Raw genomic sequence first — 15328 nt, 5'->3', positions numbered from 1 at the left:
GATTTAATCAACTCTAGAATAACGCTGTACCAGAACAAAATGTGGAAAAAGTCAAGGGGTCTGAATACTTTTCGAAGGCACTGTGTAGAATTAGACTGAGTGGCCTAATGGATAAGATGTCGGACTTCGAATCAGAAGATTGGGGTTTCGAGTTCCTTCATGGTCGTTCAATTTCACTAGCTTTACTTATTTAGACAGGTTCCCGATTTCCCTAAATAAGACATGTCTCTTGTTGCCTGGAAAAGTTAGGACATTGTTATGTAGATTTAATAATCATAGACTGCGTGGCCTAATGGATATGGAGTCTGATTCTGCATCAGACAATTGAAAGAGTCTCTTCATAGTTGTTCAAATCACTAGCTTCCTTCATTTAGATAGGCTCCCAATTTCTCTACATAAGATATATCTCTTGTTGCTGGGAAAAGGTAGGATGTTGTTATATAGCTTTAATCATCTCAGACTGCATGGTGTAATGTTAAGGTGAAACTGTGGTATGCCACTGAGGTAAAGGTTACATTATCTGTTTTATATGACCGTACCGTACTTGTAATCTCATTTCCCATTAACTTAACACATTTCAATGTCATGGGCGTTCACAGACAATGGACAACAAAAACAGTGATCATGACATGTTGACCCTTTTTATGAGTTATAGTGACTCGCACTCTCTTCTTATTGTCATTGTCTTCACATTGATGATATTAACAAGTAGGGTTGCGCGTGTCGTAGCATTGAGTGGTCGTATCGTTGGTCTGATGTGAGTATCCCTGGCCCTGGTAGTTCAGATGAGCAGAGCCAGGGTGGCTGCCTCTATGGAGAAGAGATGGTCATCCTCTACCTCAGGACAGTACAGCCTCATGAATTCAGCCAGGCGAAGGAGGTACTCTATGTTGTGGCCCGTGTTGCCTCTGCAGATGGCAATCTGAGCAGCTATCTCTGTGGGAGTGGCAGGCCCAAGATATGGGGTTGTCAGAGGTGGCGATGTAGACCAGGGCAAGCAGAGACCCTTGGCACTTCTCTCTGGGAGTGAACTCCACCATCTTGGTGGCGTAGCCCCCCAGCACAGCCTCTCTCACATTCAAATACTGCAGAGACTCCTCCATTTGGGAGTCGGTGACCTCGTAGGCTACCCCCCAGGTGCAAGCCTGCCGTAAGAAGAGATGGATGTTAGACTGGGGCAGGAGAAGTAGGTAATCAGATTGAATATATAGAATATATTGATAATTTTGACTAAGAAGCGCACCTACAGCAAGACATCAATATCACCTGAGAAAGTATACGAGCCAGCGAAACAGCAACCCTCTGACTTAGCACGTGTAGCCCGTGTATCTGATGCTGTATGGCCAAAAAGAGTATGAAGTGTTATTATTTTTGGCCAAATAGCATCAGATACATGGGCTACAGATACTAAGAAAGAGGGGTGCTTTTTGCCTCGCTCAGATGCTTTCTCTGGTGAAATTTCAGCCTCTCGCGAAATGAAGGACAATTATTAAACATGGATAGACACAATGAGAAATCATACATTTTTGGGGAAACCTGGCTTCCCTTGGAATCAATGAATACACGCCACTTTGTAGGCTGAATGTCATTCCACTTACGGTGTTTGTAATAGATGTCCGTCTATTCAAATTGCAGGTACACAGTGCACTGTTCAGATGCTGGACTTATTTTGGAGTAGATGAACATGTGCAAGTAACCTACTTAAAGGAGTAGTTCACTATTTTACAACTTGATGTTAGATGGTTCCTCACTCTGTGTTACGGTTTTCTTCTGGTGAAGGAGAGGCGGACCAAAATGCAGCGTGGTTATGGTTGAACATCTTTAATAAAGATGATAACGTGAACAATATACAATACCCAAAAACGTGGGAAAACCGAAACAGTCCTAACTGGTGCAAACCACAGAGACAGGAAACAATCACCCACAAAATACCCAAACAATATGGCTGCCTAAATATGGTTCCCAATCAGAGACAACGATAAACACCTGCCTCCGATTGAGAACCACCCTAGGCAACCATAGACTTTCCTAGACTTCTTAACTAAACACAATCCCATAAACTACAAAACCCCTAGACAAAACAAACCACATAAATCACCCATGTCACACCCTGGCCTAACCAAAATAATAAAGAGAAAACAGAATACTAAGACCAGGGCGTGACACTCTGAAAATAGTCTATGGGCCAAGAGAAACTGTAATCCATTGATCCGTTTTCTTTAAACATCCACTACAAACTTCTAACTTTAGCCAACACAAGCTAACAATCAATGGAAGTGCTGGAGGCATGTTTAAAAAAATGTATGTCCAAATCACCTGAAATCAATTCAAATCAACTCCCTATTTGGTTTGATGGTACTTAAGGTGGTTGGCCATTAAAAAAAAAACATGGTCACATGCCCCCATCACTTCCATTGATTGTTAGCGTGTGGTGGCTAAAGTTAGCTGAAGTTTGTAATGGCTGTTAATAAAAGAAAACTGAACCATGGACTACAGTTTCTCCTTGGCCCATAGACTACTTTCAGGGTGAGGGACCATCTAACATCAAGTTGTAAAATAGTGAGCTTCTCCTTTAATCTACTTTTTGAAGTGATTTGTTTGACAATCAGATAAAAACATAATGGCTGGTTGTGTTCATGACACATTAAAAGGTCAAAGTTCAATTACATGTCTTTACTATAAAGCCCATAAAAAATAGAGACCCCTCCAATGTCACAGTATAATTTGCACTCTGGATGCCACTTTCAAGTGAATTTACAGATGTATGATAAAATCCTTATATCAAATCCTGGCCTTGAATCCAAAAAATGTGAAATTGATGTATGATTTATTTGATCAGAGAAATGTACAAAACCTAAGCTCAAACATTTAAAGTGTTGAACCAAAAAATACACCTTGTGTCACGAATATCACCGAAGGTGGCTCCCCTTCCCGTTCGGGTGGCGCTCGGCGGTCTACTAGCTGCCACCGATCCCTTTTTCGTTTGGTTTTGTCTAATTGGTTTCACCTGTTCCTTGTTGGGGTTTTTGGGTTGGGGTTATTTAAGTTTGGTTAGCCCGCCTGTGTTTGTGGGGGCTTGTCACTGTTATGTCAAGAGGTGTTCCTGATTATTGTTGGGTATTTTCGCTGTCCGGTGGGGTACCTGTTTTTTTTTCTTCTTCAAATTTACCTTTATTTAACTGAACTGCCTGTTCAGGGGCAGAATGACAGATTTGTACCTTGTCAGGGTTTGAACTTGCAACCTTCTGGTTACTAGTCCAACGCTCTAACCACTAGGCTACCCTGCCGCCGGTAGAGTGTATTACGCCTGTGTTCGGTGTCACCCGTTGTACGTTTTTCTGTTGGACATTAAAGTGTTTTTTCCCAAATTCTCTGCTCTCTGCACCTGACTCCACACCCATCACTCTTCGAGCGTTACACCTTGCATCGATTAAGGTTCAATATGTTATGACCCTCCTCCCCGCCACTGCCAGTGTCAATGTATTTTACAACACAAAGTACAGTACTTATTCATGGTAGACAGAATCAAAACAAATGTGAGCTGTAGGTGTGTTCTGGGTTATTAAAGCCACTTACATCATGATCTTCCACTAAAGTCACCACTCTACCTGGCTGTGGAGGATAAGGACCATAGATATAAGGACAGAGATTAATAGAGCAGCACATGAGGATCAATGGACAGTCAGCATTGTTTTACCAATTAATTTCTACTTAGGCTAGACTAGCCTACTACATGTGAGCCTATCAGGTTAGGTATTTTTGGCCATGCCAGACCTTTATGTACGTTGACATTTCCATAACCAATATGTTTGCAACACAAATCAGACATTTTTTATTAGACTTTTCATTTGACTTCCCACCTTCTGAAGCTCAACAGTTTGATCTGAGATAATATTATGTCTGTCTACAGCAACAGCAAATACACTGATTGCATTTCTGAAGGTAAAGACTTACCAAGTCTTTGTCTCCTCGATGAAAATTGTCCCCATGCCAGAAGCGTCTACTAAATCCTTTGATATAGCCGACGTAGTTTATCTTGTATTTGAAGTCTGGTTTCCAGACTAATGAGCCATATCCGAATATCCACAGGCTGGGTTTTTCTGATACAGTAATGTCCAGTAGCTTCATTATGGTTAGTTGGTCGTGTTCAGGTAAAATGTAAGAGAATATGTAAAGTATTGCCTATTTTCTTCTGTCAAGAAATAGCCCGCTGGGCACACACTGGTTGAATCAAAGTTGTTTCCACGTTGAACCAAGTGGAATAGACGTTTAATTGAGGTCTGTGGCCAGTGGGAGCTGTTATACGATGTTACGGGTGGAGCTCACTCTCCTTTGTAGATGCATTCCGAAGCATGAGACCGCTGAACTACTCGCTATAAATGCATTTCGCCGAGCATGGTTTTTCCTAGGCGTTTCGAATAGTCTTGCTAATGTGTAATAACCCTATCATAGCCTACCCAAAGATGTTGATACATGTAAAAGAGCTGATGCATAGACCTAGTATCTCTCACCGCAACTTCTATCCGTACAATCAGTTTTTTGTGTCTATCAACCAATGTGCAGTACTACTACAACAGTATATTGGTGTACAGACAGACACGTGTATGTGTTGTGGCGGGATGTCAGACCAAGACGTTGCTGACCAATGATATCATAGAAGAGGTCGTACTAAAAGTACAAGCCGACCAATTAGAAACCTTATCGAGCACAAAACATTCTCTGAAATCCTGTTTTCGAACGTTACAATGTTGCTATAACAACATATTTGACGAACAGACACTGACAGTGATCTGTAGGGGAGAGTGGGGGAAATTGAGCCGAATGCGTAAATTGAGCCACCACTGTTTCTAAGAAACCATAAACAAAATTAATAATTTGACCAAATATTTAGGAAGAGGTCATCATTTCATGGAGTCTGTGAAGGAAGAAACCACATGGCATGGAAAAAGAGGTAAGCAAATTGGGTCCCCAAAAATATTTGCACAAAGTCAAATTATTGTATTGTGTTAGAGGTTTCATGATGCTTGTTTCTAAAATGTTTAGACATTTTTTATTTTATTTAACCTTTATTTAACTAGGCAAGGCAGTTAAGATCAAATTCTTATTTCCATTGACGGCCTACCAGGGAACAGTGGGTTAACTGCCTTGTTCAGGGGCAGAACGGCAGATTTTTACCTTGTCAGCTCTGGGATTCGATCCAGCAACCTTTCGGTTAAAATTATTAAAAGACTAAAAAAGTGGTCTCTTGGCACAACTTACCCCAGGTATTACCCCAGGTATTACCCCAGGTCTTACCCCAGGTATGGGGTAAGTTGTGCAAACTGAGGTATTTTGTGCCGAGAGACCACTTTTTTTGGACAAGCTAGGTTTTCAAAACTGAAATGTTTAAATTAATTCTGATTATTACCAGGGAAATATATGTGGATGGCTTTGTCAGACAATAATACTATTTCTATTGACGGAGTAATGCTGAATGGGAAGAAAATGGCTCAACTTACCCAACTCTCCTCTACTATCTGAATTGATTTTGAGCATCACAACTGTTTTGATAAGAGAGGGGATTTATTAAGTGTGTAGTTTAATCTTTACTTGTGGTGTCACTGGAAGTAATGTACAATGTATCCTACTGTATTTGCAATCTTGTAGTCATTTGATTTTCTGAAAATGGTATCTAATAATCATGAGTCACATAAAAGACACAGACATATAAAGTAATTAAACAATTCATTAATTCATGAATTACTTCATTCATTCATTATTCCATCCTTTCATTGTATTTCAGAGGATAGTTTACATAACACAGAAACGGCAAGCTATTTTTTCCCCATTCACAGGATGTTGAAAGCTCTTACATTATGTTTCCTGGTTATACATAGATTGACAGTGACACTGGCTGTCCAATGTCCAAACTTGTGAGTTGATTTGAGTATATCCTGTAAAAATGCTTTGCTTGAGATCTTGCAATTCCACCATGGATGTTGGTGTGATAGTAGTGTTTGAAAAATACATGTTTACTCTCTTTGAAGTACTTTGAAGTACTGTATGTATGTATAGCACTGTGTGCTTCATTGCTCTCCATTGTCAGGAAAGTAAGGCAAGCAGCAAGCCTGCAGTCTCTTTTTAACCATGTGTGAAAACGGAGCTCCCATTATATCCTTGAGTGTCACATAGTGTGATACCACAGAAGCAGCTAATGAGATTAGCTATAAATAGAAGCATTAGCTTGCAGAATAAGATCCAAGTATTGTAAAGCCCTTTTAACATCTGTTCTCTTCTTAGGTGTCTCTCTAGCACCCTATATAAGCTTGTATCATACCTGATCAATGAATGACGCTTAAGTAGACGATTTACCTTCAGCCCTCTTTGACCTCAGGCTAGGACAATGATGTTTTGGTCCTACCGTGGCATGAACAACACAGTCTGATAATGGTGTTCCATATACAATAGCTTATTTGATATCATCACAAAATCTTAAAATATAGAATACTTCCCCGTGCCTCTAGTTATCCAATTCTCATTTTAAGTATTGAAGGAAATGTTGCAAGTAACTTCCATGTATGGTTTACTGCCCCCATGTGTTAATTAAGAACATTACAAAAAGAAAGGAAACTGTCTGAAGTTACTGTATTTCCTGAGATCAGATGCCCTTTCCTCAATGTTAACATGCAAATTATTGTCAATACACTCTATTTTGAAAACTGTTTTAGGTTTAATTTAGATTTAATTCTCATTGTTTGAGTGTTGTAAAGCAGTCATTTACTATTTTCTTTATATCCCTGGAAAGTCACTAGTTGGGGTCTCCTCAGTCGAGCACTTGATTCTCTTTTGTTCAAGCTGGCCTGAAGCACGTTTAGGTACTCTCTTTCTATCAGTCATTTACTATGTTTGTTTTTTATAGGACTTTGAGGATTTTTGTGATGAATAAATGCCTTTATAATCAAACATCTTATCCTTGTGAAGAACATAGAGCAATTGATAATGATGTTTGCAACCGTGGGAAATAGGAATGGGAGAATACATTTTTATCAACATGCAGTCTTTTTGTAACAGATGTGAGAGAAGTTGTTGGCCAGTGTCCTGTGCATTTTAATCTGACGGGATGCAGGAAATGTTGTCAATTGGCCAAAAACAGGATGCTTTGATTATAACACAATGAAAATATGTGGCTTTATGGTAGATGTCTGAAAGGGTTATAAATTAGGAAAGAAAATATAATATGTGAAAAAGACAAAAGTGTGGGTGTTAGGGTTGTTAAGAGAAAATAATTAATCAAACTAATCAATATAATAGCAGAGATGGATGATCAGGCGTTAAGCATGTGATCGTTGTCTTTGTTGGGAGATCTGGACTGGCTGGGGTGTTGTGTTGGCTTTAGCACCCCTTCAAGGCTGCCGGTAACTTGGCACTGGACTCTTGGGGCCCTATTTGCTGCATTCACGCTCAGTTAGAGAGGAGGCACTGATTTTCCCAGTGGTGTAGGGTCACACCCCAAAGCATCTGCCTGGTTTTGTTAAGTAGCCTCTTTTCCAGATTGTGTTCCCTCCTCGTCTCAATATTTTAACTTATGGGGTGGACATCCAAGGAAACAGCTTGACATTTTAACACCAGAAAAGCAGAGTGAGTCATTTTGACTCAATATGAATTTAAAATTCTATTACCTCTACAATTGTTTAAGTAATGTCCCCTCCATCCTGGACTTTTCCTAAATAAGTCTATTTAACACATGCATGTTGTAAGAATTTCGATATCACAAACAGTTTTGTCATTTTTTTCCCCGAAAATGTACTTTTTCAAATCCTCCTACAGAGTCACATGCAGCAACGGATAGCCTACAGTAACATAAGCAAATGAACATGCCATAGAGTTAATAAAAAATTAAAAAAGACCTTCATAAACAAAACCCACATATTTTTTTCTTTGATACCGTATATTAAATGTATTTATTAGACTGTTAAGAGCAAATGAGTCAAAATGACTGCTCATTGACTCAAATGGAGTTAAGCCAGTTTAAAGCAACTTGAATGCTTGACAACAAGGGGCATAAGGATGAGATTGATGTTCTTTTTGAAAAACAAACACAAATATTGACCATTCTGTGTACTGTACTTCAACATTTTTATTCAATTTTTTTTATATATACCTTTTGTCCATATTTCTCACACGGCTGTCAAATACAATACTGTCCACTAAATGATTGCGTGCACATTGATTTCACATCACATTGACTCACCAGTCACCACCGTATGCATGTGATTACTAGAACTGCTACAAGGTCATACATCATCTAGACAATGAATCCATTTCCACAACAGGGGATGGACTTCAACGGAAGGTTCTTAATCATTCCAATATCTAGGCAAATTGACAGTTCTATAGTTGACCACTTCTACTCAACATGAAACCAACAAACAGTGTACCAGATATGTTTTCATTGTTTAAAAAACAACAATCACAACAACATTAAACATTAAAATAAATTCAACTTTTTGGGCATCAAATTGAAAACCGTTGTACACCGACTTCTAAATTTATAAATATACATTATATACAAAATAATCGTATAAAACATAATAGAAAGACCAGTGCTTCATAATATTTAAATAACTAGTGAAATACTAATCTTTAAAAAAACATTATTGGTTCAGTAATGTCAATTTTAATTATAGGCGTCCTTGGTATGATAGTCACTTTTGTTTTTCTTTGTTTTCATTTCTGGGCAATGTTGCATAATAAGAAGTAAAAATGCTTCTTCTTGAATCCCCCTGGCACTACGTCATTTATTGCATCAGTTGTTTTCTCTTAAAAGTATTTTCCCTTCAGTTTTAGTTGTGCAATGGATCCAAGAAGAAGCAGGGTATCAAGCTCTATAACCCATACTTAAGGCTCTGTGATTCGGGATGCATACATTCTTTATTAACATTTTTTATGTAAATAATAATAATAATAATAATAATTTACAAAATTGACATAGGCCTGGGTCTCAAATATTCTCAAAAAATGAACCGTTTCTAGTATTTTTTTAATCTCCTTGAAAGTTTATTAAACAAAGTCTCCTTTTTTGCATACTGTAGCACATCACCAGGGTAAATAGAAGTAGCTGGCTTCTTCCACAGTCTTGTTGGCAGTAAGTTGATTGGTTGGTTGCTGATTGCTGATTATCAAAATAAGGTGGAGTATCTCCAGACAGAGCCCTCTCGTCCTGCTGATGGGCAAGGTGGCATAAACACATAGGCCTGTTTTCCATGGATATGGTCAGACAAGTCCTGTCAAGGGGCTGAATCTGTCAGTACACCCTGACGGTGAAACATCCAAAAGTCCAAGTTGTGTATTATTTCTCACAGTCTGTTCAGTCCTTACATTCTAACAAAGTTCTGTAGTTTGAGTCCTATTGCATTCATAGAGCACACCGGCTCGGTCCAGTTATCAAGTTTTCAAGAGCAGCAATTCACAGTTAAATAAATCCCTGTCTGTTTCTACACTGTAAACAGTCCAGAAGATATCCATTCTTCAGAATGTCTGATACCCTCCATGTATTATACCTGGTAGTAGAAGACAAAAAGTTAAGAGCAATACAATGGAAACCGTAATATATTTTTGCATTGCTGATTGATAACAGTTAATGACATGCTGTCAAGAGTTGCAGGAACATGTTCAGAGGAAATGTGAAAAAATAATCTTTACCTCAGTTGCTATGACGCATTCATTTTTCTCCTCTGCTATCACAAACACAGACTGGTATATGGAATCTCTTGGAGAACATATCGTTGCTATCCTACACTCTGGCCTTTCGCTGTAAATGAAAAGAAAACATGTCAACACTTTTAAACACCAAACCACTGTCATTTATCAAACCCTGGAGAATAGGAAGTAGGTCAAATCTATCCAGGTTGTCATCTGCAGGCAGCATTTGAACTTACCTGTACTTTCTACTCAACGGCATTTTCTCCTCTATCGTCTTTTTACAGTTCTCGTCTTTATCCTCTTGCGACGGCTCATCCTTGTACTCCTTGAAGGTTTTGTTGTCCAAGTGGTAGTTGATGTGTTTGTGGTTTTGGGACTTCTCCCTGAGACAATCCACCTCCAGGTCCAGGACCACCTTTTTGTTGGTGTTCTTCAGCTGCAGGTCAGAAATGAGGTTTTCCTTCTGGAAATGTGAAAGGTTGTTCATGGTCTCTGAGTCCTGCTCCCTCTTCCTCTGCTGCTGGATGTGGCGCAGGACCATGGCCACCATGCAGATCAGCACCAGGAGCACCACCAGGCCCACACCCAGACAGATGGCTGCCCAGTTGAGCCTGTCTTGGGTCTCTCTGACAGGGCTGGGGCTGGGGCTGGGGGGAATGAGTAAAGGCACATCGTAGTATTGGCACTGGGTGCCGCTGAAGTGGGCTGAGCAGGTGCAGTCAGCAGGCTGGCCTTTGGCCCCGTTGGTGCAGGTCCCACCGTTCAGGCAGGGTTTGGAGGCACAGCTGTCAGTGGGCTTGTCACAGTTGCGGCCGGTGTAGCCCAGGGGGCAGATGCAGGTGTAGTCGTTGATGCGGTCCATGCAGCTGGCTCCGTTGGCGCAGGGGTTCATGGAACACTCGTTGATGTTGATCTCGCAGCGTGGGCCGGTGAAGCCTGAGCGGCAGCTGCACCAACGTGTGGTGCCGTGGATAACACAACGTCCACCTGAACAGAACAGCCCAGCATTATCAAACAGTGCACATCATATTCAATTGAGGTTAGCTCTAATGCAGATGTCTCTAGAGAGAACATTCCAAATTGATTTGTTTGAGTAAGTGCTCTGTACTGACAGTGTTGAAAAGAACTGAAAGTCAATTAACAAATTCCTTCTAATTGTTGTTGTTGAGATGTGGAGAGAGTGGAAACTATCACATACCATTTGTACAGGGCAAGGAGGTGCATTTGTCCACTTTCTTTTCACAGTTGAGTCCAGTGAAGCCCCCTGGGCACTCGCACATGTAGCTCCGCCCGTTGTCCCTTTCTCTGCACTTCCCGTGGAAGCAGGGTGAATCGGCACAAGTCAGCATTCTGTGCTCGCAGTGCGTCCCCTCGAACCCCTGTGGACATGCACACCTATAGCCGTTCTCAAGGTCCTGTTGGCCACAGATAGACAGAGGTTATCACAGCCCACTGTCACAGGAAACAATCCCAGCAAAATTCGGTGTAGGTTTCTTGCTGTGCCTCTCATTTCGATGCCCTTGCGACTCCACATTATTATCTCATAATTCTCATGCCCCCTGTGCCCCAGTTTGAATTACATTCATTTACAGAAGAGAGTATGTGAACTGGCTAAAGGTCTGTCTGTTGCATTCTTCTATACCGGCCTAGAGATGTGGATAGATATAGGAAAAACAAAAACAGGAAAGCCTGTGTGTGCTGTGTGTTGTGGGAAACGGATAGGCTTTCCGGGCTTACCAAGCACTGGCCTCCGTTCCGACAGGGCTGGCTGTCGCACTCCCTGACCTCGCTGTCACACTTATCCCCTGTGAAGCCCGGCTGGCAGGTACAGGTGTAGCTCCCCTGGCCTGTGTTCATACAAGTGGCCCCATTACGACACGGCTTGTGATGGGTGCAATAGTTCAGATCTGTGGATAAATGTGTTTGAAAAACAGTTACTCCCCGGCCCTAGTCTCCTATCATAATCAGGATGCCTGATGACTCTTGCAATATTGTAGGAACATGTCATATTTATACTGTCATATAGCACGTCTTGTGGTTTCCCCCTATGGGCTATTGAACAGCAGTACTTCTGTATTGTTTCACAGCAGGACCCAGAGGAGCCGGAGACACTGACCTTGGTCACAGAGGAGGCCTCCCCAGCCCTCTTTGCAGGTGCACTGCCAGGGCTGCTGACAAGTGCCATGTTTGCAGGATGGATGCCTTTTACACTCATTACAGAAGGTGCCCTGCCAGCCCTCTCTGCATCTGTCACAAACAAAACATCACACCTTTAGCACTGTGTACGTACACACATGCAGGCAGGCAGGCAAGCATGTATGTAAACACACACATACACACACACACACACACACTAGATGGACTATTGTATACTTACACACACTGTCCTGGCCTTGAGCAATTTCCATTTAATTTGCTGCACCCTTCAAGGCAAATTGCTGCATATAAACGTGAGACAAAAGAGGAACTTTATTTTTTTGTAAACTCATTCAACAATACATCATAAAGATTAGGAATCCCCTTCCCACTGTTGTAGTATCAAAACGGTTACCTGTCTATTTCTAATGAAACCTTAATTTGCTGTTTCTGTGTTGTGACATTGAATTTGCATGGTTACAAGACTAGTGTTTAACGGCTGGTTAGGCCTGAGCAGATGCTTGGTCTCAAAAGCGGACAGCTGCCCCATTGTTGTTGGTAGGCTGTTGAACCCTGTTTGCAGCTGCTGCCCTACCGCTCAACAATAGAGCCCGCAATTTAGTGGCGCGTGGCTGATAATAATGCCGCGATTAACCCGGCGCGTGCTGCTTTACCAGAACGCTACCCGGGATTATTCTACCCACATGTTCCCAAAATTGTGAGAAATCTAGGGGTGAAGGGGCTGGGTTGGGAGGGAGCGCGCCGCACTATTTTCGCTCATCCTTGTCACTCCAAACTGCAAATCTAAGCCTTTCTAGAGAAGCGGCATCTCGACACTATGGGCCCTATTATGCAAATACTTTGAGAAATAACATCCTACTACATTTTGTGAAAGGTCTTCTTAAGAAACCCAGAACATTTTATTCTGATTGCTTACGTTCTTCGCAGTATTGTCCCTTCCAGCCCGGTAGACATGATATTTGCCCGTCAGGGTTGCAGGTGTAGTGGCCAAAACGGTCGTCTCTTGGAGCGCATATTTTTGAACAACTGTCCCCGTAGTAATTTGCATGGCAGATGAACCGGTATGAGTACCTTAACTCCGTCTGCCTCACACTTTGCACATCCTGGGACCACTCATCTCCTACTTCCAACTTTCTTTGAATGGCAAAATAACTAATCAATAAAGCAGGGTTGTTTGTATCTGCTGGGATAGAGAACAAAAAACATGCGTCAAGATAGTGTGGCCTATCAAGTAGGCTACTACTGTATGATTGCATGCTTTTTAAAAAGGCCAAACAAACAGTGCACATTGCCTTGAATTATTTCTCTCAATATGATATATAGAAAGTAAATGTGTAATGCAAGTTTTCAGTTTATGATAGGCATGTATCAAGGCCTGTGCCCTATTTTTCAATTGGGTCGTTGGACTGCGATTGAAATGTCATCTTCCTTTATGTCAGCAAAACATTTTCAACCCATTATTCCCCTTCCAAAGGGCGGAACAGCAAAAGGTGTAAAATACAGGAAAAGCAGTCAGAGGCTTTTGGCAAGGTTTAGATATTCTCACTAAAGACTTGAACACTTTCCCACGCTTAAAATAAACCAGAGGAAGTGCGATTGTGTTGGACACAGAGCATGAAAGAAGTGCTCTGTTGCACGTAATTCATCATGACACATGGGCATCAACACATTCATATTTCCAAGTTTCATTATAACTGCAACATTTCTGTATACATTGCATTTATTAATACTGCATAAATTGCATTTATTTATGCTGCATAAATTGCATTTAATTATACTGCGTAATGATTTAAATCTAGAGCATAGGGAGTATTTGTCATGCATCTGTAACAGTGCCATGTATCCCTCTAGCGGTGGTCAAGTATGTAGCGTGCCACTCACCTTCAGGTAGATCCGCTGAAGGAGAAAACCATGCTTCAATGATTAGAGAAAACGAGCCCTAGGAGTGGAGAAAAAACATTAGCCTACCATGAGTTTCATTTTTTCAGTTGCACATCTTTTTTCACTATTTTTTTCTTCTTTAGATAACATCTATTGAATGATATGTGGACTAGGCTAATGACATACTAACATGTTATCATAAATCCTCATGCACGTCTATATAGGTTAGTGCAGTTGTTTGATTTATGCTTAGCTTTTCACCACCCATCTTATTTCAAACACCGTTATTCCATGTATCAATAGGCATATATATTCTCAACCACTTCAATGTGATATTTTAGGCAATGCATAGTATAGTGTCTTACCGGCCATGCGAAGTGGGTGAGTGGCAGGCGAATAGGTTTAGTGAACGTGCCGTCCTCCATGACGCTGAATGAGTTGGTGCCTAGTACAGGTGTAACGACACTGCCGAAGTAGCAGTCACCTGGTGACACTACGGTCTGGTAGTTCTTCAAGCAAACTCGGAAAAAAGTCCTACACGCCGGACTACAAGCTACGCCGTTCGCCAGCAAACCTCTATTATTCTGAAACTGATGAAGATCAAGCTCGAATACACCAGATCCCAGAACCTAAAGGAAGATAATCAATTAATAAATATAGAACAATATTCCATTGCAATAATTTACATTGCGCATTATTATAGGCGTATTATATGCTATTACATTGTGCATTATTACACTGTTGCTGTGTCAACATCTAGGCATGAACGATTCCAATAATAGTTTAACTATAAAATTACCTGCTTAAAAATCGTTATAATAATTGCGATGATAAAGGTAAACCAAGTTGCCATTCTTTTCCACAGATCGGTTCGTATCCTTTGAAAAATAACCTGTTCTCCACAGAGGGCTCTTATTCCAAGCAGTGATGATGAAATATGAAGTTTGGAAATTAGAAATAAATAAATCCTTCTTCAAAACCTTTTTGGGCGAGACCGAGCTCCGCAATCCAAAACGCGCAGAAGTTGAGAAACCTTGTTATCCAGACAGTGAGATGCAGGTCAAACGCATAACAGTAACGTCAATATCCACAGTTTATTCATCCTTCTGTCTTTACGTTGACCTTCCATCTTGATCCTGCTGAAAATGTGTTTTCTCTTGGCGTTGTGTCGATGCAACTCTTGCGCTTTGCTTATACAGAAAGCTTTTGGTGGCGCCAATATTGTTATGAAAATATGGCAGGACATCAGTCACAGAGCACTCTGTTTCTTAATGAAGGGTGTTTCACGTCTCGGTTCACGTTATATACTTGTGTGTCATTATGAATACTGTCAATCAATAAACACCGCCCCTTTCCATCCACGCCTGTTGCAACCAACCCTCATGTCCAATTTTAATAATCCTGCCGTTGTCTCTCGCAGGAGACAGACTTCTGACTATCAACAATTCGGCATCTGTTGATATGTTTTTGGTTCACTGAAAGGGGTTTTCAGCACGTGTAGCCTTACAGCAATTGTGAATTTGGTAGCCTTACAGCAATTGTGAATTTGTTTAACAAAGGATAATTTATATATGTTGTTACTCACTTTTTTTCAAAATATATTTTGAAT

General features: G+C 40.8%; 1 protein-coding gene and 1 pseudogene across 3 annotated transcripts; both read right to left on the bottom strand.

Moving 5' to 3' along the window:
- Window positions 1-654: 654 nt before the first annotated feature.
- LOC110498580 (glutathione-specific gamma-glutamylcyclotransferase 1-like) lies at window positions 655-4128 on the bottom strand (annotated as a pseudogene). Its single transcript, XR_016488704.1, has 3 exons — window positions 3955-4128; window positions 3577-3612; window positions 655-1145 (listed from the first exon to the last, which is right to left on the bottom strand). The product of XR_016488704.1 is annotated as a glutathione-specific gamma-glutamylcyclotransferase 1-like (transcript).
- A 3968-nt stretch (window positions 4129-8096) lies between these two features.
- LOC110497936 (delta-like protein 4) lies at window positions 8097-15016 on the bottom strand. Of its 2 annotated transcripts, none has more exons than XM_021574415.3 (11): window positions 14519-15016; window positions 14085-14348; window positions 13720-13777; window positions 12755-13021; window positions 12059-12119; window positions 11798-11928; window positions 11419-11588; window positions 10880-11096; window positions 9918-10668; window positions 9682-9790; window positions 8097-9539 (listed from the first exon to the last, which is right to left on the bottom strand). In XM_021574415.3, exons 1-11 carry the CDS (start codon window positions 14570-14572, stop codon window positions 9534-9536), a joined length of 2088 nt encoding a protein of 695 aa, XP_021430090.3. In that variant the 5' UTR covers window positions 14573-15016; the 3' UTR covers window positions 8097-9533. The 2 variants fall into 2 exon arrangements, with proteins under 2 accessions (XP_021430090.3, XP_021430091.3); XM_021574416.3 differs by having other exon boundaries at window positions 12755-13018; window positions 14519-14996.
- Between the last annotated feature and the right edge of the window lie 312 nt (window positions 15017-15328).

The sequence above is a fragment of the Oncorhynchus mykiss genome, chromosome 19 (genome assembly GCF_057628025.1).
Source record: "Oncorhynchus mykiss isolate SJ-2025 chromosome 19, ASM5762802v1, whole genome shotgun sequence".
Lineage (NCBI taxonomy): Eukaryota > Metazoa > Chordata > Actinopteri > Salmoniformes > Salmonidae > Oncorhynchus > Oncorhynchus mykiss.
The sequence above is the reverse complement of the archived record's forward strand: the minus strand, read 5'-3'. Positions and strand labels throughout refer to the sequence as shown.

Bases quoted from the DNA above. Each gene is read 5' to 3' on its own strand.
- LOC110497936 (XM_021574415.3), bottom strand. From the start codon at position 14,572: ATGGCAACTTGGTTTACCTTTATCATCGCAATTATTATAACGATTTTT. The intron at 12,120-12,754 runs GTAAGCAATCAG...GTTTATATGCAG, and splicing joins GGGACAATACTGCGAAGAAC to CAATTTGCCTTGAAGGGTGC. The intron at 11,929-12,058 runs GTAAGTATACAA...TGTTTGTGACAG, and splicing joins TCAAGGCCAGGACAGTGTGT to ATGCAGAGAGGGCTGGCAGG.